Here is a 25,201-nt window from a genome sequence, read left to right as displayed (position 1 = left end):
TATCTCACCAAATGGCATCATTTTACAAATGCAAAAACTGAGGCCTATTATGACTTGCCCAAAGGAAACAGAGGCTCTGGGAGGTTGATGTGACTTTTCAGAGACACTAAGTGAAAGAACAGGCATTCAAGCCTAGGTGTCCTGATGCCAGGCCCTTATGTATTTTCCACCAAACCAGTGACTCCCTTGTAACCTCTAGGATCAAATCCCCTAGCATGTAAAGCCCTTCACAATCTAGCCTCTTTTACCTTTGCAGTCTTCATATATTTTAATTCCCTCTACATACTCTGTCATGCGTCTTCACTGGCCTACTCAATGTTTCTCAAGCTGGAGGCCCCATCTCCTGACTGCAGGCTTGTGCGTGCATTGACTGTCCCCCATGCGTGGGATGCTCTACTTTTTAGCTTCCCTGGCTTCCTTCAACATGCAACTGAAATCCCAGTTTTTGCAAGAGATCTTTCTTGGTCCTTCTTCCCAAACTACCTTTTAACTACCTTGTAAACACTGCAATCTTTTGCTTTATCTTCCCCATTAGAATATAAGCTGTTTGCCATTAGGGAGTTTTCATTCTCTTTATTTGTATTCCCAGAGCCTAGCACAGTGCCTGGAACATAGTAAGCACTTAATAAATACTTGTTGATTGACTGATATTGCTTTCCCCCTCTGAGTTTGCCTTCCTTCCATCTACTCTGTATTTACCTTGGATGTATCTAGTTATTTACACATCTGTTTCCCCCTTGAGCACATGAGATCCTTGAGGGCAAGGAGAGTGTTTTTGTCTTTCTTGTGTCTCCAGCTTACCAAAGTGCCTGGCATATAATAAATATTCAATAAATGTTTACTGACTGACTTTTATCATAGCACTTCATTTTGAACTCAAGACATTAGCCATCTTGACTATTAACCTCATTCACCATTCTTATCTATGAATGACTTTTGGTTGTTTCCAAAAATGAAATGCACTTTCAGGGGATGATGATTTGCTAGCAGGGAGGGTATTGCAAAGGAATATGCTACAGGTTTAATGCCAATTCCTAGAACAGTTTCCTAAATACTCCCTGAGAAATAGAAGCATTTGAAATAAGAGTACAGTTTTCCAAAGTGGTGACCATGAAATGGACAACACTTCTTTTTCCCAGGGAGATGAATTAGTTTTGGTATTTTTTAAAAGTGACATTACTTTTAAAAATCAATCACCCTATTTTTCTAATCATATCTATGCAAGACATGTATATATCTTGGAGTGGGGAAGAAGTGTCATATGTCTATGTGTGAGAAAATATATGTATATGTGTGTATGTATGTATATATACATATGTGTATGTCTATATATGCACATACCAAAATGCCTGTGTGGACAGGAATGAGTGTATAAACTTTCACAGGCTTATGTGTTTATACATGCCAATGCACTTAAATACATATACATATACATTCACACAAATACATGCATATATATGTATGCCAAGTAACTGTCAATTTATATAACTCTGTGTGTGAATAGGTATAAGGATGTGTGTTTATGTGTATGTTTGTGCATGCTGATATCCCAGACTATCAACCTGAATTTATCTGTTCCATGAGAAGCAGGTAGGCAGGTGGCAAATGCCCCACAATAATCTTTAGCCAAAGGATTTATCTGTCTTACAATTCTAGCTCAAATCATCTTGCATAAGACCTTTCTGGGTCTTATTTGTAAAATAAAAGGGCTGGATCCCTAGGGCCCTCTCCCAGATTCAAATTCTATAATTTATATATGTGTACTATTATTGTGAGAGAAATGATTCATTGAGGACCCCTACTCAAACTCTAATCAATATTAGTCAGTTCATTATGATTTTATAAGGAGTAATGGTTATTAGTAATTACTTTAATATATTCATCTATTAATACATATCTAGTCAATCACCTAATAATAGGCATAAGAATAAGCAATATATTAATCCATACTTTGTATAAGTCATGTAGGAATATAGATTCTAATAGAAGGGCTCTAAAGTAGGCCTCAAACTTTAATGTGATGTTCATTACTTGTTTACCAGTTATGGAGCTCACTTGCACAACCATAAGAATACTGATAAAGATATCTTCACCCTGTTTTGCTCAAATTCCATGACCAAACCAAGCATAGGTGGTGGCGTGGTACGAAAAATCCTGCCATCCTCCCCATGTGTTCTTGGAGCATATGTAGTTTGTACCATCTCCTCCTGTCCAACCTAAGGAGAAGCCCATCCATCTTATGACCACTGAGTCAGTGGAGATATTCATTCTTTGCTTCATCCAACTTGTGACCCTACTGATATACCATTTTTGCTTATTTTTGCTTGTATCTATCATTGCCAACCAATGGAATTTTGTATTTTGTATAGCTGTTTTAGAATGTCTAGGTAATAAATCTGGTATCAAACTCTATAAAAACAAGGTCCTGGAAGAACGGGGCATCTGAGATAGTGAGGAAGATCTGAGGTCCACTTCATTAGAGGTGACCATGGACCCTTTAATAAAGTGCCATTGGTTCAGAGCTCTGCCTCAGTCTCTTTTATTGTAGGTTGGACAATTTTAATACACACATTAATGGCACCCCAAGATGGGACTGTGATGCATGGACCTCAACCACTTTAGGCTGGTCCCTGCAAGGGACCCAAAAAAGAAGTGTACACCAGGTCAAATTTTCACCAAAGGCTCTCCCATGGACACTGGCCCTGGGAAGTTGGACTCCCTTGCTGTCTGCACCCAAATTCTCTGAGCCTGAGGTAAGTCTCTTTGAGGTTGGTGAGTCTAGGGGCACCTAGGTGGTGCAGTAGATAGAGCTCTGGCCTTGGATTTAAGAGGATCTGAGTTCAGATCCAGCCTCAGACATACAACACTCACTAGCTGTGTGATCTGGGCAAGTCACTTAACCCCAATTGCCTTACAAAAAAAAAAGATTGGTGAGTCTGTCTTGATTTACCCTAAATTCATTTTCTTTAAGAAGGGTCCTCAATTAGACTGAGGGACTGTTTGAATTTGTGACTAATCTGTCTAAATTTATAAGCTCCAGAGCACTCTAATTATATTTTTATAAAAATTATATGGCCATAATTTTAACATTTTATTCTCAGGCTACTGTTTTTTTTTTCCTTCTTTTTTCTTTGCTTTCATTTTGTTAATACCAGGGAGATTCAGCAATGGAATTGCTAGTTCCTCATTTTCAGCCAGCTAGCCACCTAAGTTAATTTTAAAACTTCCTGTTGGCAGAGTTAAAATAGATTTTTTTTTTGCCTTTAAATTCTTTTAACAAGGAGTAACTAAATCATTTCTGTCATCAGTGGAGAAATCTCTCAAATTGGTTGAAGGAGAACTTTTGGTGGCTCACAATGGGAATAAGGAACCCATCTAGAGGACCCTACGTTCAGTCCCTTTGATGGATAGGGCTTGGGGAAGTGATTCCCCATTCTAATGCTCTGACCCCACTTTGAGGAATCAATAATTCAGACCAGACCCAATAGCCATAGAAGAGAGATTCCCAACCTCAATAGTAATCTGTCAAGGCTGTGACCATCCTGAAAGTAGTTCCACTTTCTTTTGACCCGAGAAGGCTCATTTTGGTTTTACAGATATGAGGAAAGGAAAAGGTTATTTTCACTTATATTTGCTTAGGATTAAGTCAGTTGTTGACAATCAGAGCTAAATTTTCAGGAAGTTGAAAGGAAAGCAGGTATAAATTTTGCTGAATATTCACTTCTAAAGGACTGGTAGGCCCTAGTTGACCCATCTTAGGACCCTGGAGATAAAGCCTAGAAATTAAGAATTGGAAGTATTGGAAAATTTGCCAAAACAAATCTCTGAATATTACAGTGTTAGCTGTAGGAAAGACACCCATATAGGTAGAACTCAGGCAGGTAGATTATCCCCCTCCATCCATAATCAAAGGGGAGTCATCTCTAGTGCCTTCAGCTGTGAAACTTCTCAGACGGAATAAACTGAAAGGTGGGTCCCTCAGGAATCTAGTCCAATACTTTAAGGAGAAGTTCCTCAGAAGAGTGCCAGTCCTGGTCAGAGATACCCGAAGGAGAGATGGGGTCAGGCATAAAAGGAGAAATGCATCCTACAGGATCCCCATTGGGACAAGGGTGAACTCCCTGTATGAAGATGACTAAAGAAATAGCTATTAAACTGTGTAAAGTTTGGTTTGAGAATACAAAAAGCTTAGGCAATTGTTTTGGCCAAAGCATGAAACTTTTGATTACTTAGAAAGTTATAGAATTTTATTGAATAACCTCCCCAAATCAGCTTAGAATAAATGAACTATTGATATTGATATTGGTATTCTTCATCATTCTCAGTTCTTCCTGTGATTATACTTCGGCAAAAAGTCTAGAGGAATAGAACTTTAACCAGCGCTTCTATCTGTTAGGGATTTGTTCTAAATACAAAGTCCACTTTAAATGGGTGAACCCAATTGTCTAATTAGACTAGAGCAATTTGCATTGTTACTAAATTACATGTTCTATTGATAAAATTCTAATAATTAGGAAACAGAAGAATTATCTTAGGCTGACAGCAGGACTCCTGCTACAAGATGGTCATGAGTTCTATACTTAATAGAGAAGACAAGTAAGATCTTCACTTCAAAATCCCCTAGAGAAAAACTCAGGAGAAGTTCAGGCCTGATTTAATGTTTTGTCTTGTTATATGTTCTGTAAGTATCTGTTTGAAATTAAGTTTAGGAATAGTGGGTTCTTTATTTCAGATAGAAAGGGACCTTCTACAATTAGGAAAATCTTTAAGACAATGGGAGATATGTGTGTTTTGTCTCTGGTATTTCTGCTTTTGCAAACCCATAGCTAACAGGTGTTTTACCTATGTCTTTTCTTTTGCTGTGATCAACCAAACTTTTTTAAAAGGCTTAAAAGAGGACAAATCTCCCTTTTTTCTCTGTTTCCAACACTGGCCATGTTGGAGATTGCTAAGATGAAAGACAGATACAGAAATTAATTGAAAACTAAGATACAAAAAAAAACCACTAGAAACCAAATTTCTGAGACAGGAATAATCAAATTTCTTTCATTTCTAAATTATAATTTTGATGTCTTTATATAAAGTATTTTGATGAGCTTATGGGGTACTATACCAAACTCTGTGAAGTTTAGTGAAAACAACAACAAAAAAAAAAATCCACAGATCAGTTATTCCTTAAAAGGGACCTTTAAAATGACTAGGAATTGACTAGAAGCTGAAATTTTCAATTTAAGAACTGTCTTATTAGTCATGAGATATGTTCAGGAGAGCTTCAGTGAAATAGGAATTCAGAGAAGTGTTAAAATAAGAAAAACTTAGAAAATAGTATAGGTGAATTCAGAATAAAACTATTGTGAGCTTAATTTCACAACTCAGAATTTAAAAGGGAAACATATTTGCTAAGCCTGAAGAAAAATCTCTAAATCTGAAGTTTGGGGGTATCAATCTATGAAACTGGTTTTCATTTTAGTGTAGAATAAAAGAATACTTAAAAACTGTACTTAAAGTTGGGATAAGTTTATCATAGGAAGAAATTTTTATTATTAGAAGGCAGGACAAGGAAATTTTAGACCATCTTTGGAAAAGAAAAGTGGGCAGAACTGGAGTTCTTTTACCCTTCTTTTGTCTACTGCTTTTGAACAACTGACCTGGGGCACCAGCATCAAGCAAGTCCTGATTAGGACTCCCAACTGAAGGTGAATCCCAAAATGCTCCCAGAAAAAAGAAAAAACTTGTTTTGAAATCAGAAAGCAACTGAAGGTAAGTGAAGTCTAATGATACTACTGCAGTTTAAGTAAATTGTTTAGGTAAATTAAAACACAGTAAAACTTGTGTTGAAATCAATTGGTTAGTGAAAATAAGTTCAAATTGTATAAATAAGGCTATAGTAATTTGGGGAAAGAATTATTGAAGATAGAATTAAACAAGAATATAAAAATAGAAATATAGAAATAAATTAAGTATATATATACCTAATAGAGGATACTCAGATTAGAAAAGATCAAATTAAAATGAGCATATGGCTTATAAAAGTATAAAATACTGAAATTTTGAGAGGTAAAAGCAAAATTTACAAATTATTTAAAAAACAAAATAAATGGACTTAATTTTGAGTGATTTGAAAGGAAATAGAGAAAAAGTTACACCCTGAGCCCTTCAGAAAGTACAATCTCTCATCAGATAGTTTTCCAGTAGTGCAATTCCTGTTACATTCCTGTGCCATAGCTAAGCTTTGGCCAATCCCCTTAGGCATTGCCAAAATAGCTGGATGAATGCCTTTCCAGCATAAAAGAGGTTAATTTTGAGGAGATGATTTCTTCTCCAAAGTCATCCTGCTTACTGAAATCTGTCACATCCTACAATGACGAACTTGTTGTGCTGAGTGACTTGTTTTGAGGTCTATTTGCCTATCATTTACCAAAAAACTATGTGATTGTAACTAATTCTAATTTCCCAAAAGTACTTAAAGAAATTGGCATGAGCTGTGCATTTGTAACCAGTAAAGAACCAAAAAGGAGTTTACTGGAGAAATTAAATAAGTAGAAGAGAAAAAGAGTAGTGTTGCATAAGGAAATGAAAAAAGTTAAGGATGAGTAGATGGGTAAAAAAAATTGGAGTTTGTTTGCATTGAAAGGGTAAATTCAGGGTTTGAAAGTAAGAAGTTTTAGAGTTTTGAAAAGGAGATTTCAGAGAGGGTCTTAATCCCACTGAAATAAAAAAAAGATACAGGAATTTTTTAAAAGCAATGCCCTTTGATAGTTACTGCATGTCTTCCTTCCCCTATCAATATAAGACTAAAAAATAAGTTTCATAAAATACATGTTAATTAATTGATTGATAGAGAAAAGATTATCTCTGCTCTGGTTTAAATAGTCATGCTAAAGGATTAATAATTTAGAAAATTTAAAGGAATTGGTTTGACTCTTTGAGGAACTCAAAGAAACAAAGAAGCAGTAGCAGGAAGTTGGGAGGGTCACCATGAATTTTTTTTAATATGAGCCAACTAAAAATAATGGAACCTTATGCAAAGTGAAGTTTAGTTATTGCCACTAGTCATTCTAAATCAAAATTGATTGGGTTGAAAATATTGTAATGGTAGTAAATTAGAGAATCTAATCATTCCTTGTATGTACAAAGGGAACAGTAAATATTTACACCTATCTCCCAGGATTGTTAGGAGAAACATATAGTTTCGAAATGCTTAACACAGGGCCTGGCTTGTGTAAAGGATGAGCACTGTAATGTTCAGACCTTGTAGGAATACATTTGAAAAAATGCTACCCCATTTATAGATACTTTTTCTAACTGGCATGGAATGTTAACAAAATTGGGAAATTATAGACTAAACATTTTAAAGTATTATTAAAAACAGGCTTAAGCAATTTTCAAGACATAAAAGGAGCCTGAAATGTTGTAGGCACTACATAAATTACTATGATTAGCATGAAAAACAACAGGGGTAATAAGATAAATGACTTTCTATGAATTGATAAGTTTGAAAGATATTTAACTAAATTATCGTCACCGGATTGGTGATGTTTTAAATATAAGAAAGCTAAGAGAAACTGTTTAAGCAAGTTTCTTCCTCTTTTCAATCTGAATATTATTACATTATAAATACATCTGTCATATGATTATTGGAATATATTTTGTTTTTAAAAAAACTAGAAAATAATAATAATAATAAAACAAATGACCTGTTGGGAGAAAAAACATGGTAAAATTCTCTTAGAAAGTCTCTAATCAGTATTAGTCAATTCATTATGATTTTATAAGGGGTAATAATTGTTAGTAATTTAACATATTCATCTAGTAATATATATCTAGTCAATAAGAGTAAGCAATATATTAATCCATACTTGTATAAGCCACATAGGAATATAGATTCTAAAGAAGGGCCCTATAATAGGCCTCAAACTTTAATGTAATGTTCATTACTTGTTTACCAATTATGGATCTCACTTGCACAACCACAACAATGCTGGCAAAGATATCACCATCCTGTTTTGCTCGAATTCCATGACCAAACCAAGCATGGGTGGTGACATGATAGTGAAAATCTTGCCCTCCCCCCCTTATGTTTTTGGAGCGTATGTAGCTTTGTAGCTTGTACCATCTCCTCTTGCCTAACCTAAGGAGAAGCCCATCTATCTTATGACCACCGAGTCAGTGGAGACATTTCTTGCTTCACCCAACTTGTGACTCTGTTGATATATCATTTTTGCTTATTTTTGTTTATGTCTATCATTCTCAACCAATGGGATTTAGTATTTTGTAAAATGTCTAGGTAACAAATCTGATATCAAACCCTATAAAAACAAGGTCCTGGAAGAAGGGGGCATCTCAGATCGTGAGGAAGATCTGAGGTTCACTTCATTAGAGGAGACCATGGACCCTTTAATAAAGTGCCATAGGCTCAGAGCTCTGCCTCAGTTTCTTTTATTGTAGGTCGGACAATTTTAGTCCTCACAGTTGTTGCTGTTGTTCAGTCACGTCCAACTCTTCATGACCCAATTTGGGGCTTTCTTGGCAGAGATACTGGAGTGGTTTGCCATTTCCTTCCCCAGCTCATTTTACAAATAATGAAACTGGGGCAAACAGGGTTATGTGACTTGCCCAGGGTCACAAAGCTGGTAAGTGTCTAAGGTCAGATTTAAACTCTGGAAGATGAGTCTTCCTGACTCCAGGTCTGGCATGCTCTCCACTGCACTATCTAGTTGCCCCATATATGTGCTATAGGGATTAATTTTTGTCCCAAAGTCCTCACATTACCACCTCAACACTGTTTCACTTTTGATGTAGGTTGGAGGGGCAGAAGGGTGACCTAAAGGTCCTAGGTAAAATCTGTCTAGATTTGTAATTCAGAAGATCTACAATCAAAACTCATCTTTCTTACTTATTAGCCATGTGACCTGGGGCAGGACACTTCAACCCTTTAGACCTCAGTGTCTTCCTCAATAAAAATAAATGAATGAATGAATAAATAAATAGACTGATAGCAAAATGAATAAACAACTAGACAAATAAGTGAATAAGTCAATTAAAAATAAATAAACAAAGGAATAAATAAACAAATAAGGGATTGGGGGCAGCTAGGTGGCAAAGTGGATAGATCTCCGGCCTTGGAGTCAGGAGGACATGAGTTCAAATCCAACCTCAGACACTTGATACTTACTAGCTGTGTGACTCTGGGCAAGTCACTTAACCCCCATTGCCTCACCAAAAAGCAAAAAAGGGGGGGGGGCTGGGGATTGAACTTCTGAGGTCCTCCAAGAGTAGTCTTACAGGCCTGGAGCTAGGCTGAAGCCTGACCAACCTTTGAGGCTATAGGAAGGGGAGATGAGATTCACAGGGGCATTTATTTACCCTCTGCCCTTATAAAGTATGCAAGTCGAATTTAATGTCCAAAAGAAGCCCTTTGTGTGTGAATAGCTGCCCATGTATGTCCCCTGAGGGAGTCAGTTAACAAAGGTCACTGGAGTGATGGTAGACAGATAAATAAGAAAAGGACATTGCCCCTACCCATAGGAGTTTAATAATAACAATGCTTATGGTCATATAGCACTTTAAAGTTTGCAACAACCTTGTTAAGTAAGCAGTAATAAAAGTACTCAAGTAATAAAAGTATTAATTATTGCTAGTATGGTATCGTCTAATGAACACCAGCTCAAAGTCAGAAGGCCTGGGACAAAATTGCAGTCCTGCCCCCATACTAAATGTATGACTTCAGGCAAGTCATTTCCCCCTCTCTGAATTTGAATTTCCCAATTTTTAAAACGAATGTAATAATACTTGTGTTACCTACCTCGCAAAATTGTTGTACATATCAAATGAGATCATTTATGTAACACTTGGTAACTATAAAATGCTATAAAAATGAAAGCTATTATTATTATTCCTTCCCACTCTACCTAAGAGCTCTCCTTCTCCCTGCTGGGCAGCGTGGGGGAAGGAATGTCCAGCGCCTACACAGCAGTGCCTGGCATAGAACCAGCACCAATACCACATTCCACACCCCCAGCTACCCTAGCCGTTGCCCAGTGGATCAGGGGGATCAAAGAGCCTTTTCCCTGCCCCTACTGTAACAACCTATGCACTGCAATCTCACAGCCTACCCTAGACCTCACCCTAGATCTCTGGGAAGCATGTGGATTGTAAGATTTTTTTTTTTTAAACTAGGAAAGGCCCTTTGAGATCATTTGACCCAACATGGATAATAATTCAATAATCAGACATAGCCCTTCAGTTAACAGAAGACTTTCCTCAGAAAAATCTTGTGAGATGGGAAGGGCAAATGTTATTTTCCCCATCTTATGGATGAGAAAACTGAGTCTTCAGGAAAATAAAAGACTTGCCCAAGACCCCTTCACTTTAATTGCCAGTGCCAGGACTCTGACCCAGGACTTCTGACTCCAAGTTCAGTGGTCTTTCCAGCATAGCTCTTCCATAGATACTACCTTTGTGAGGGGAGCAAAAAAGCTGGTTTTCTTTGTCTAGGTCAATCCATAAAAATCTGACCAAAGGTGATAGAGCATAGAGGTAGAATATTGAAGGAGATGAGGAAGGGAAACTTCTAGCTTTAGATGTAATGATCTTAAAGCTTCATAAGAAAAAGGATAAACAAATAGTTAGAGGAAGGGAAACAAGTCCCCTCAGGTAGGAAAGACTCCTTATTGGTTGCAATGAATATGCAATGAAAAGATTGCCATCAGAGACACTTAGCCCTCACCCCTTAGCTCCAAGGATAAGCAGTACCATGAGAGGCTTTTCCTGGCTGTTGAAATGAATCTATCCTTCAGTGGGGTATGTATATGGAAGAGACAGAGAAAGCAGGAGAAGGAGTAGGAGGACACCTTCCCAGAATTTCATTTTCTCAGCTCCTCCAGGCAGCATGGGGAACTGGAAAAAAGGTCCTGGTCCTGAGTCCAAGGTCCTGGATTCAAATCCCAGCTCTTCCACTTACTAGCTATATCATTAGAAGTTATTGATCCCCACAAATCCTCAAGTCTCTGACCCATAAAATTAGAAGGAAGGTGATATTAAGTCTATTCCAGCTCTAAATCCTATAGTCTTAATCCCCTGTGCAGTTAATGTGATGGAGAAGGAAGGGGACTGGGAAAGGGTAGAGCCAGCACAATCTATGCAGGAATAGACAGACAGACAGAGATAAGAGTGGGACAGCAAATGGAAGAGTTAATTAGTAATAGAAGAGCCTGGGAATGGATCCCATGTGCCTTCTTTCCCCCCCCCCCACCCAAACCCAGTCTCTACACATCCTCCCTCACACAGCCTGGCCTTCCCTCTCCTTTACACAATTCAGAAAAGATGGTGCCCAAGTACCTTCCCAGCTCAAAAATGAGAAGACTTAAAATATGCCTCCTCATCCAGCTAGGCTCTCCCCTTTTGACAGTCAGTTTCCTCCCACACATGAAGTTCTGCCCGTACCCCCTGAAAGACCGACCCCTTTTTCCTTACACTCTTCTTCTAAACATATAGCTGACTCCACTCCAGCCTGGCCCACTCTCCTTCACATAGGTCAGCTTTTTCTCTCCTCCATACCCACTGCAGTCCAACCCTTCCTCTGCCACACACAGCCTGGCCCCTCCCACCTGATCTCACAGGCCCTGCCCCTTCATTTAGCTGAGTCTTTCCACCCATCCTAATCTCAGAAATTTTAGAAATGTTTGACCATCAAAGAACCCCTGTGAGAAAGATGCTGAGACAGGGGATAGATTTGAAGCTTCAAGATCTTCCATGTCAATGGAAGTATGAGTATCCATAAATATGCAGGCACCCAGCCACACTCATCAACCCAAAGATTGGTCAGTAGCTCAGAAATCCCTGCAAGAAATTCTCAAAAACCACCCAAAGGTACTTGAATGTTTTAAGGGACCTTCCAAGGTAGATTGAACAGAGGTACTAAGAAATTAAAGCACCATGCCAAAGTTAGAAAAAGACAATGGAAGTACCTCTCAATATCTGATATTTTTCAATGCTCTGAGAGATAACATCACAAAGCCATTGAAGGACCAGAAACCCTGAGAAAACAGGTGATAAGAGCCAAAAGCACCCAATTACAAGGATACTGAAAGAAAATCTGACAGTGATACTAGAAGATTACTGAGATATTAAGGCATCTTCACAAAAGCATTGCATAATGTCACAGTCATAGAGAGAAATCACATCACTTGCCATAGTGGCAAGAGAATTGTTCCACCATCTAACTAGTTGTGTGACCTTTGGCAAGTCATGATCTTTCTGGTTTTCAGTTTCTTCACCTGCAGAATAAGGAGATTGGACCAGTTTATTGATATCTATGAAGATCTACAAGGATTGATACCTACATAGGATGACTCTAAATTTCAGAAATTTTCTCATCTTTGGAGACTAAATCTCCACACTGGATTGAGTGTAGTCTTTCCAAAGTTGCTTGAAGACCCTTCCTCAAGACACTTGATCATAAGAATCCACAAACCATCCCTTGGGATTCATTCTTCTATTAGAGACCCAGAACTGTTGAGACACAAGTGTATAGATTCTGTCTGCCTATCCCTTCTACCTTTTCTGAGATGTTTTAGTTTTTGTCCATCTAGGGACAGAAGATGTCTAAAAGCCCTCCCTAGGTACATCAGTTAATTCACCCAGGAACATAAAAGGGCTTCCTGTCAGGATAGGATGGACAAGCTCTTCAAAGACAGGCCAGAAAAATACAAGGGCACAGGCCTCCCAGAGAGATTATAGCAGGAGAAATTGGAAGAGGGAATTGGATTTAAAAGGAACTTGGGCCCCTGCAGTGAGAACGATTTGGGAAGATGCTTGGATAGAGATGTGTTGAGGGTACAGCTGCTCTGGGAGGGTTAGTAATTTCTGTGATAAGGCAACACTGTTTGGGGCTTGCTGGGGAAGGGGGAGTAAACTGTTGCTGGGCTGATGCCTACTAGGGGCACTGACTATTGAAGAGGAAGGGTCTAGGGAGGCTTGTTTATCTTTAGAAAGGGGACTATAGTAGCTAGTTATTCTTTTGGAAAGAGGCTGAGGACACTGATTGTTGGTAGGAAGGGCCCCGAAGCTGCAGGGACACCAGTTCTAGAACCTGGACAACAGGGTGGGATGGTAGAGATGGCTTAGCCTGGGCCAGTGGGCACGCCCTGCCCAAGGCTGCAGTGCCCGCTCTCGCCAGCTGGCCCCGGGCCCCACCCGACCCCCTCCCGCTGCTTCGGGCCGACGTGGGGTGCGCCCCAAGCCCCGCTGCTGAGCCAGCTGCCTCCCTCTGCTCCACACCCGAGCCCGGCCGGCTGCGCTCCCGAGGGAACAGGCGGAACACACCACGGTGGCAGGAGGGGTGGGGAGGAATAGAAGGAGGGGGGGGGAGCGAGGAATGCGGCAGCCTGCTCCCCCCCCCCCCCCCCCCCCCCCCCCGCCTGGCCCAGCCCCCTGTCACCCCCCCCCCTCCGCCGCCAGCCGAATGGTCTGCTCCGAGCGCCCTATTTAATCCCCGCGACTGCAGCAGCGCCGGCTCCCTCCCCGTTCCCGCCTCGGCCCCGGGCTCTGTTGCGGCTCGGGGACGCTCTTTCCGCCAAGACCGTCATCGGACCCCCCTCCCTCCTCCGCCCCTCCTCCCTGACTCGGGGGACCCAGGCTCGCCAGCGCCCAGCCAGGGAGCCGGCCGGGAAGCGCGATGGGGGCACCCACCGCCCTGCCCCTGCTACTGCTGCTCGCCTGCTGCTGTGCGCCCGGCGGGGCCAACCTCTCCCAGGACGGTGAGTGAGGGAGGGAGCAGCAGGGGGTGGGGGGGAGGAAGGGGCGGGGAGGGACCCAGGGAGGGAGTGGAGAGCCTGTTGGCTTTGTTAGGTACCCAGGGTTATAAGTAGCCAGCTGATGCTGTTATCCTTGTGTCTGTCTTGTCTCTTTGGGCATCTCTGCCTGTGCATCTCGGGGTGTGCATCCCGGGGCGTAACGGTGTGTGCCTCCCCAGTGTCCGTATTTCGAAATCTATGTCTGCCTGTCGAGCCCAATGTTTCTATTTCTGGGTTTCTTCTATTGCTGTGTGCGTGTGTTGGTGTCCGTGTGTGTATCTGGGTGTGTGTGTCTGTGTTGGTGTCTGGTTCTGCGTCTCTGTGTCAGTGTCTGTGTGTATGTCTGTGTCGGGGTGTGTTGGGGGCGGGGTGAATTTCCGTCAGTGTGTTTTCTGTTAGGGTGTGTGCCGTGTGTCGGGGTGTTGTGTCTGTGTGTCTGTATGTGTATCTGTAGGGGCTGAGCGGCCAGTAAGATTCCCCGGACTGCTGTATGCAAGCATCATCACCACCACCACCACCACCACCTCCACAGCTTACTGCCCCCCTCCCCAGCCCCGCCGCCGGGCGGGCAAGGGAGGGGGACAGGGCGAGGCTGTAGAGGGGGGTGTGGGGGAAGGAGGGGGGAGCTTCTTCATGAAGCAAAACAACAACACGGGGGCTAAGGATGGGGGGACTCTTGGGACCCAGGAATGCAACATCACCTGGCCGAGGCAAAGGCTGTTATAGGAAATTCAAACAAGAGGTCAGATCTTACTCATAACGAGGCAAGGATCGCAGATAAAAGGGGTTATGAAAGATCTGAGAGCCTAGGGATTGCTGGAAAGCCCAGGACTCCGCTGGGTTAGAGATGGCATTGATTCCTTCCTTTCCACAGAACTTAGGTAGCTCCCTGTTAGTCTGGTGATCCAGATCTCCTTCAGGTGATCGAGGAAAGGAAAAGAAGGCAGATGAACCTGAGGTGGTGGGAAGGGGATCCGCGGGGAGGAGGAGAAAGAAGGGGAGGCTGTCCAGGGGCGAAAGTACGTGGGGAAAGGCCCCTCCCGCTCTGGGCCGGGCTATGTAGGTCAACTTGGCTAGGACCGCTGGGCGGTCTGAAAGCCATGGTTAATAGGGAGATGGGGGTAACTGCGGCGCAAGGATGCCTATTTGGCGGCGGCAGGGGGGCGGGGGGAGGTTGGGAGGTATAGGGTCTCTGAAAGGAAGGTGGCCTGAGAAGGTAGTAAAGGAATGCATCGTCTTCCCCTCCATCCATATAATGGCGGGGGGAGGGGGGAGATGGAGAAGGGGGAGGATTGTGGAGAAGGGAGGAGAACTGGACCGCAGCGGAGCCCAGGGATGGGGGGGGGACCCGCTGTGCCAGGCCAGATGCCAGCGGAGAGCAGAGGGAACCGCAGGGGAGGAGACAGTCCAAGCGACTCTTGGACTTCGGACCGGATGGCCAGTGGGACTGGGCACAGGGTGGGGCAGCGAGATGGGGAGTGAGAAGGGTAGTTAGAAATTGGGGGGGGGAAGAGAGAGAGAGAGAGAGAGAGAGAGAGAGAGAGAGAGAGAGAGAGAGAGAGAGAGAGAGAGAGAGAAGAGAAGAGAAAGAAATAAAAAGAGCCCAGGGGAACGTGTAAGAATACTGAGGAGCGGTCTGTTTCTGGTCCCGCCTCTTCTTGCACCCTCCCCCAGCCCCGCCTTCATCTTGATGAAGGAGCTTCCCCCTGTCCGGGGACCCCGGGGAATCCCTTCCCAGCCGCTGCCTGCCTGACTGGTTGGCTTGTTCCTCCCCTCTTATCCCCAGCCCTCCCCAAAGACAGCTCTAGCCCCAGTTACCAGGGCGACACCAGTTCCTCCACCCATAAGGGGAGCACCCCCTCCCAGTTCTTTCCCTTCCTCTGGGGAGCTACACTACCAACCCTAGACCTAACTTGAAAAGGAAAAAGGGTGGTCAGGAGAAGTCCACGCCTAGAACTGCAGCCTAAGATACTCTTATTTGCTGGGCCCTGATTGTCAAACAGCAGCAGCCCTTAGGCTCACCATTTATTTAGCCTATTCTACTATTAAGGGCCTGGTTTGGGCAAGTGACCAGGTATGACTGAGTACGGAGACCATCTGACACAGGGGTATTTCACCCATCAGGAAGGGGAGCAAATGGAGTCACAGGAAGTATTAATTTTTTTACAATTAAATCTAGAGGTAAATGGGACTCTAAATCATTTCTTCTCTCTTATTTTGTACTGAGGAGAGCCACTTTTGACAGGGAAGTATATAGAGCTGGATTTTGAGTTAGGAACATCTGAATTTAAATACCCTGCCTGTGATACTTACTAGCTGTATAACCCTGGACAAGTCACTTAACCACTGTGGGCCTCAGTTTTTTCATCTGTAAAATGAGTGAAATAATAGCACCAATCTCCCAGGGTTGCTGTGAGAATGAAATGAGATAGCATTTGTAAAGCACTCTGCAAACATTAAAGCATTCTATAAATGATAGCTATTTATTGTGATTGCTGTATTGTTATCCCACTTTCCTGTTCCTGCTGTCAATGGCATGGTCCCTGCTCAACCCTTATACTGAGCAGGGAGAAAAATGTCCCTTCCCCAGAATAGCTTTATTTGTTGTTTTGGTATATGGGTATTCTCCAAGATGTTTTTGTTTGTTTGTTTTATTTTTATGAACAGGACTCAAAATGAGGCACTTTTCTTTACTAGCTTGGCATTCATTTCATCCTATGCACTGGGCAAGTGAAGTACCTAACACTGGCTAAGCCAGAGATAAGAACTAGTGTAAGGTAGAAGAGCTAAGTAGTCCCAGAAATATAGGGAGTTAATGCTTAGGGACTTGCTACCTTTTCGCTGGAGACTTTGAGGGAGGTGGGGCAAAATAAAGTATAGAGGAAGAGGTTATGAATTTAAATGTCTATGTTATGGATAAAGTGTATCTGTGTATGTATGGCAGGAGGAGGAATTAAAGAAAACAGCCTTGACACTAACTCAAAAATAGTTAAAAGCAACCATAATCTTGTGTTAAATAATTTAATTCTTCTTTAACCTATCTAGGCCTCAATTTCCTCATATCTAAAAGGAGGGAATTGGACTACATGGCCTCTAAGGTCCTTCCAGCTCTTACTCATTCTTTTTCTTCTTATTCTTCCCTCCCAGCTTTCCAGTCCTTTAATTTCTTGAGGTCTATCCCACCACCACCATCATTGTGATCAGCATCACCACAACAACAATAACAATATCTGCATAAGCTTCCACAGTCAAAGGAATTAGCAATGTTGTTGAGAAATAGTGGAAGAGAGGCAGGTGGCAAGCTGTCTGTTGTGCTGGTGTTTGCATAGGTTGGGGTAGAAGAGGTGTGTCTCCCTGGAATCCTAAATGCAAACACTGAAGCTTCTCTGGCCTTGACTATTCCCCAGGGATGCCATTTTTAAGCTTGAAAGGCTGAGCAGGGATTGGTGGTTGGCAATGACAAGACATTTCTGAGACTGACCATGGTGTTAAGTGTAAATGCTAAGGATTACTAGGGTATTCCAAGATTTTCACCTGTCTCCTCCCCTCCACCTCAAAACTGTAGGATTGGCACTGCCAGTCCCCTGAGGTTGCCATCACTTCTCTGGAGCTGCCCTCCGGGCTCACCATTGTATCTGAGTTCTTTCTCTCTAGGATGTCTCTAACAGGCTGTGAACTGATCTGGGAAGAAATGAATAGTATGGAGGGCCTCATGTTAACTTAGTTCAGGGTTCAAAGAAGCAACTCTGCCTTGTGCTGCACTGCTCCCTGCACCACCTTTCTCCTAGCTTGCTGACCTTCTGTCCATTGCTGTCCATTCTGCAGCTCTCTGGCCAGGTTCCCAGTGTGGAGAACATGCCCAGTGCGCAAGGGTGGGCCCAGCCAGCCCTGCCCACAGAGCTATTTGGCAGCACTTCACCACCCTGTTTCTGTCTCTTGTCATAGGCACAGCCCCTGGAGGATGATCTTCCCACTCATTGGATGCAGGAGGAGTATTACTTAGCATAGGCAAGATGAGAATTGAACAAGGATCCTCTCTATATCAGGGGCCTAGTTTGACCCAGGTAGAACTAGCCTTTCTGGTATGGACTGCCCTACAGGGGACCAGGGAGACATGTTGTGGAATGCCAGTTGTATTGCCAAAAGCTGTGATGCAAATTCTATCGCAACTTCTTGAAGACAGGCAGGACTGTTGACTTTCATGATTTCCACAAGGCCGATGGTCAAAACAGACAGATGGAAAACTGTATACGTGCTTTGTGCCTTACTCCCTTCAGACCTTCTCCCAAGCCCTTCTAGTAGAGAAGTTCTAAGCCCAAAACCAAGGCTACCTTTTCATATAACTAGATCGGTTCCTAGATAATCTTTGACCTGAAAATAAGTCCCATCTTTGTGCATTCGTCACTGAAAAGCAGAAGACTAGGCAAGTACACTTCTACCTGCTTCTTGGGCATATTTGCACCACAAGTTCCTAAATGAGCTATTAGTCTCCTTTTGATCAGAGCAGCCAGGAGAACATGTAAAGCCAAACTTGGAGTCTCCTCCTCCTTTGGCCATACTCTAGGGAGAATCTTTACAACCTTCCCTAGAGGATTTAAACACCTGGGGCTTTGATGGATGGTATGATTCTTTGCTATTTCCCAGTTCACTTCAGCTCTCCCTCCTCTGTCACCTCAACTATGATAAAAATTTCAATTAAGGATGAAAATTCAGTTGCAAATTTCTCTTCTCCCCTTGAATGCAGGCCCTGGGCTGGGTCAGGTCCATGCTGATCGATAATAACCTTAAGGGCACATTCAGAGCTTGGAAAAGGCTTTCCATTCATATCTTCTTGGTATTTGTCACTTCCTGCTTAACTCTTGGCTACAGGCCTTCTGTTCATAAGACTTCCAGTCAATAATAAGCAACAACTGATTTTAATGTCAGGGTTGGTGTCACACTAGTTTTAGGGAAATCAGCTGCTTCTATAGACTCTTATTAATATCCTTGTTTTCAAATCACCTAGATTCACTTATGTCCTTTCCCCTCCCCCTTCCCAGAGAGCCCTCCCTTATGACAAAGACTTTAAAGAAAAAAGGCTTTGAAGAAAAAAAAAATTAGCAAAACCAATCAATACATTAGAAAAAAATTGACATTACTTGCAATGTTCCAACCCTGTTGACTCACCACCTCCAGAAAGAGGCAGGGGAGAAGTATTTTTTTTTCATGTCTGTTCTCAAGCTCCAACCATATTCTTTCTAATTTTTCAACATCCATCTTCACTTGTTTTATAGTTGATATTCCTTATATTTACATTAATAAATTCAATGTGTATATTGTTTTCCTAGCTCTATTTATTTCACTCTTCATCAGTTCGTGTAAGTCTGTCCATCCTTCTCTACATTCATCATGATCATTGTTTCTTACAGTACAGTAATATTCTATTGCATTCATGTACCACAATTTGTTTAGCTTTTCCTTAATCACTTGGTATCTACTTTGTTTCCATTCTTTGCTACCACAAAAAATGCTGCTACAAATATTTTGGTGCATGTGTAGCCTTTTTTTTCTAATGACCTCCATAGGGTATATACCTAGCAATGGAATTTCCTAGGCAAAAGATATGGATATTTTAGTCATTTTATTTGCATAAGTCCCAAATGCTTTCAAGAATTTCTTTTTACTAATTTCTAGAATGTTTGTACTGATTTGTGGAAATTCTTATAAAGGTAGATAAATATAACAGTCAATAAAGAGCCAAGAGGGTGAGACTATGCCAGAAGGAATCAGTAAAATAATGATAAATATCCCATGTCATTGCAAAACTTCAACTTCCCCAGTTCCTCCAGCTGATTGATATTTATATAGCATGGTGCCTTTCATCGGTTGTGGCTTGTGTTCCCTCCTTAGGAGAGGCAGCCATTCGATGTGTTTGTTCCCTGAATGAACTTTACAGTCCCCCAATGTGCATCGTCTGCTGAAATGCTGAGTACATTAACAGAGCGCACCACGGTGGCCCCATCCTGAGAGATATGTGTGATGGTTATTCACAACGTAGGGCTCCAGGGTACCCTGATGTTTCTGCGGTGTCACTAAGAGGTGGCCTTTGAACTTCCTCCTCAAAGAGGAGTATTATCCTAGCACACATGTCACTGGGAGTGAGTTAAGACCCATCTACTACATCTCAATATGGATGTTCCAAAGATATCTTAAACTCAGAATGTCCAAAACTGAACTAATTATCTCTCTACCCAAACTGTCCCCCTTTCCTTAACTTCCCTATTACTGGCGAGGGTGCCACCATCTTCCCAGTCACCCAGGCTCACAACCTAGGTGTCATCCTCAACTACTCGCTCTCTCTCACACCCCACATATCTAATCAGTTGTCAAACCCAGCCCTTTCTCTAACATTTCTCATATACTCACTTCCCCTCTGACACCACTACCATCCTAGTACAGGCCTTCATCAGCTCATACCTAGACTATTACAGTAGCCTGCTACCTCACGTCTCTCCCCCTCCAGTCCATCCTCCACTCAGCTGTCAAAGTGATCTTTCTAAAGCACAGATCTGACTATATCATTCCCATATTGAATTAAATCCAGTGGCTTCCTACTACCTCCAAGACCAAATATAAAATTTTCTGTTTGGCTTTTAAAGCCCTTCATAACCTGGGTCCCCTCCTACCTTTTCAGTCTTATACCTTACTCCCCTCCAGGTACTCTTCCATACTGTGACACAGGCCTCCTTGCTGTTCCTCACAAGAGACACTCCATTTCCTGACTCCCAGCACTTTCACTGACTATTTCCCATGCCTGGAATTCCTCTCCCTCCTCCTCTGTGCCTCCTGGCTTCTTTCAAGTCCTAGCTAAAATCCTACCTTCTACAGGGAGCCTTTTCCATCTCCTTAAAATCTTAGTGCCCTCCCTCTTTGATGACCCCTAACTTAATCTTATTTGTGCAAAGTTGTTTGTATTTTTCTCTCCTATTAAATTGTGAGCTCCTTAAGAGCATCACTGTTTTTTGCCTTTCTTTGTATCCCTAGTGCTTATCACCATGTCTGGCACATAGCGCTTAATAAATGCTAGTTGACTGACTGACTGACTGGTACTACCCTTAAACTAAATTAGCCTGTTGGTGTGTTCTTCACATCTGGGTGTAACTCTCTTGGGAATGTATTTGATGGGATCAAACAAGAAACTTCAGGAGACTTGAATCAAATGATAGGTGTTATGTGGAGCCTGGAGGCAGCCCCTGCTGTCAGTTCTTTCAGTATTAACAGTCTGGCGCAGTTGGCTACCCCTCTCTACAAGTTTTCCACTTTGCTTAGCTCCCAGACAAACTGGTGGTGCTCTGAGCTCTCCATGGTACTGCCTCCACCTTTGTGGCACTCTCTCCCTTCTACTCTCCGTGGTGCTGCCCTCTCTCCTGAAGCAGTCATTTCTACCTACCCAGCGCTGCCCAAAGCTAGGATGGAATCTCCTGCATGCTCCTGATCCCAATCTACTACAAACAGATGAAAAAAAAAAATTCCAGGCACATGGATCTATCTATTCTCATGACAGCCATCTAGCAAAAAAAAAAAAAAAAAAAAATGCTAAGGAGCACAAAACTGAATAACAACAAGACAGGAAGTTCAGTCTTAAGAGGCCATAGGTTCATAAGAAGAAGGATAAAAGAAAACAAGTATTTATTAAATACCTACTATATCCCAGGCACTGTGCTAAGTACTTTATAAATATTATCTCATTTGATCCTTATAACAACCCTGGGAAATAGGTGCTATTATTATCTCCATTTTACAGTTCAGGAAACTAAAGTGAAAATGAAGTTAGTAACTTGCCCACAGCTAGTAAGTTTCTGCAGCAAAGTTTGAACTCAGGCCCAGTCTTCTATCCACTGTGCCACTTAACTGCCTCATAATCATGGGATCACAGATTTAGAAATGGAAGACATCTTAGAAGCCATCTGCTTCAATCCCTTTGTTTTAGAAATGAGGAAACTGAGGCCCTGGGAGGTACAAGGACTTGTCCAAGATCATACAGGTAATAAGTGATGGAAGCAAGATTTGAACCTAGGTCCTCTGATTCCAAATCCAGTACTCTTTCCATTGTACCACACTATCCCTGCCACTGTCATGCATGCCATCTTCAGCCTCAGAACCCTTTACTCATGTTCCTTCACAGATGGATTAAAAGCAAGACAGCATGAATCTGGCCCAGGGGCTGTGGGTAGCAGACAGATGGCACCATGCATATGCATGCAGTAACTACTAATATACAAACGCAGACCCAAATGGAGGGCTTCTCATACTTCAACATGCAGCCTCACCTGAGGCATCACAATGAGGTTCTCCCAACTGTCCTGTCAGGCTGGTCAAATGTCTATCATCCCTTGCTGTCATATTTCTATCCAACTCACAGGAAACCATAGGAACTAAAAATAAAGGATGCATACAAGGAAGTATCAGAGTGGGTGGTAAAAGACTGAAATATGTTAGAAGCCTGGTAGAAAAGTATCAGTACCCTGACTCATGGTCTTACTCTCATAGCCACCTTACACAGAACCAAAGGGTTTGGAGTGTGTGTCCTGTATGACCCCAAAGGCCAGGTCCTTGAATAAAACCTAGATGATATTTCCTTAATCTGTGTTCCACTTTTTTTTAATCATTCAAACCATATATGCATCAATCAACAAGCATTTATTAAACACAACTATTGGGGATTCAAACACCAAAAAAGTGACACCTGCCCTCAAGAGGCTCACATTCTAGAGAGGTAAACATATAAATGTAAAAGTATACAGAAAACACATGCAAAATCAACATGATATAATTTAGAAGCAGGACACTAGCAACTAGCAAGGCCAGGAAAGGCCTCAGGGGATGGCATTTAAACATGAATTTTGAAGAAAGATATGAATTGAAGAGGTAGAAGTGAGGAGGAAGGAAATTCCAGGCATGAGGGACAGCCTGGCCAGAGACAGAAGAGGGAACTTGGTGCATGAGGAACAGCAAGAAAAAGAACTCTGTGGTTGAACCACAGAGTGCCTGAAGGGGAGTGATGTGTAATAAATCTAGAAAGATAGGTCACAGCCAGCTTATGGAACACTTCAAATGTTTTTATTTGCTTCTATAGGTAATAGGGAGCCATTAGAATTATTGAGCAGGAAAGTAACATGGTCAGGCATATGCTTCAGGAATATCACTTTGGCAGCTGAGGGGAGGACAGATTAGAGAGCAGAAAGATTTGGGGCTAAGAGATCAATTAGGAGAAGATTGCAGAAATCCACAAGAGAGGTGCTGAGTGTCTGAATTGGGGGGTAGTGGCCTTGTGAATAGAGGAAAGTGGACCAATGCAAAAGATGTTGTGGAGGTCGATTATATAATGACATTGAATGTGGCAGGAAGCTGGAGTTTCTGCCACTGCCAGATGGACTTGGCTTTCTGCCTCCTGACCGGATCTTCACACTTCATCAGAACCATACAGCCAAGTTTTCACCTTTTCCTTTCTCCCTCATCCTAATTCTTACACTAGTCAGAGTCTAGCCTGGAATGTAGGTCCCTGGGGTGGGATTCCCAGTTCTCCCAGTCCTCATACCTCAATTTACTCATTTAAGTAGGGAAAATCCCTGTCCTCATGCAGGGACATATCTGAGCATTCAAAAAGAGGAGACACAGAGTTAGGATTATGGAAAAAGCTAAGGATATCTCCCTTCCACTCATCTCCTAAACTTCCTGACACCTTCAAGGGCATTAGATTTTCAAGACAGAGTTTGAACTCATGTCTCTGTTTGAATTGGTCTCTTTTCTAATCTATTCTCTTAGCCCTGAATCTATAGTCTCTTCTCTTCAAGATTCTTTAACCCTCTCATGACCCAACTGCTTCACTTACCTAGAGGTCCATGGGAGAAGGGAGAATAGTGGAGAATGAGAAGACAGGCTGAAATGCTCTCTCTTCTGAGGACTTGTGTTTCCCTCCCTCAGTCAGGCTCGTACTAATGGTCTATTGATTGCTAATTACACCACCTTTGGCTCATTTACCTCCATTTCAGGGTAAGGAAAGTCAGGAACATCACCTTGCCCTGAGGATGGAAGAAAAAGAAGCCTGATGCCTTAACCATTCACTTGAGAGCCAATGAATTCCTTTGCTTTCCTCAATCTACACTCCAGTTTGGGGTGGGGGGGAGAAGAGATAAGGACAATAGTGAGGGCCCTCAATGACAAGATCCAATAGGAATTTGGAGAAAGCCATTCTTTATCTCCTCTTTGTGCTATCTTTTGGATCCCAGAGCCCCTACATGAGAACATTATATCATGTCATATCATATCATATCATAACAGGGGGAACTTAGAGGAAGAGGAAGTGCATGAAAGTGAATATAAAAGTGAGCATGAAGGAATCGCTGACATGACCAACTCTGAATTTCAAGGGCAACCTAGCACAGACTCCATCCAGATAGTCAGACTCAACCCTTTGAGGAGCTCAGGGCACATTTTCCTTACACTCTTGTATTTAGGTGAGGGGCCAGTGTTATACATGATAGAAACAGACACTAGCATCTACTGCATGGAATCTGTTCCTCAGGATGATAAGAGCCTACAGCTTACCATTTCTCTCCTTTGTTCCATAATCCCACACAAATGTAAAAATTACTAAAGGCCTCTCAAATTGTCATTATTGACCCAGTATAGCTGTTTAAAACCAACTTTGTCCTAATTTCCATAGATAAAGGGGAGCCACTTTCTGAAATAGATAGAATGGACCCTTGGTAGAAAAGATAATCCTCTATATCAAGGATTTTTAACCTAGGGTTTATAAACTTGTTTGGGGGATGGAAAGGTGATAGTTCTGTTTTGTTTCATTTAAAAATATTTTGATAACTGTATACCAATATTATTGGTTTCCTTTGTAATCTTATGTATTTTACTTTATGCATTTAAAAACATTATTCTTGGTATGGATCCATTTTTCATTGTTCAGTTGTTTTCAGTTATGTCTGATTCTTCATGACCTCATTTGGAGTTTTCTTGGCAAAGATACTGGAGTAGTTTGCCATTTCCTTCTCCAGCTTATTTCACAGATGAGGAAACTGAGGCCAACTGCCAAAGGGGTCCATGACTCAAAAAGAGTTAAGAATCCCTGCATTGGTGGCTTAGAGGAAAAGACTGTGAATCCTGCTTCATCCAGGAGAGGAAGCTTACAGTGAGAGCTACTTAATTCCCAGTGCCTAATACTAGACTTTGCACATAGCAAGCACTTAATAAATGCTTCATGAATTGAATTTCTTCAGATAAAAGGTTCTTTGAGTAATGATTCAAAGAGGGTTCTATCTGGGTCAAGACACAGGACTGGATAAGAAAACATATGGAAACTTGGTAAAAGGGTATATAAGAAGGAAAAAGATGTTTGCTTGGAAGAAAGGTGG

At 42.0% G+C, this 25,201-nt stretch overlaps 1 protein-coding gene across 1 annotated transcript in view; it reads left to right on the top strand.

The window, feature by feature from the left end:
* Positions 1-13,678: 13,678 nt before the first annotated feature.
* CADM3 (cell adhesion molecule 3) overlaps positions 13,679-25,201 on the top strand; it is a 41,516-nt gene continuing 29,993 nt past the window's right edge. The window contains exon 1 of the mRNA XM_027840069.1: positions 13,679-13,760. Coding sequence (XP_027695870.1) covers positions 13,679-13,760 — 82 coding nt within the window. The remainder of the gene's footprint in view (positions 13,761-25,201) is intronic.

The sequence above is a fragment of the Vombatus ursinus genome, unplaced genomic scaffold, assembly GCF_900497805.2.
Source record: "Vombatus ursinus unplaced genomic scaffold, bare-nosed wombat genome assembly UNPS02014838.1, whole genome shotgun sequence".
Lineage (NCBI taxonomy): Eukaryota > Metazoa > Chordata > Mammalia > Diprotodontia > Vombatidae > Vombatus > Vombatus ursinus.
Note: the sequence above shows the minus strand (reverse complement) of the source record. Positions and strands in the feature narration are given on the sequence as shown.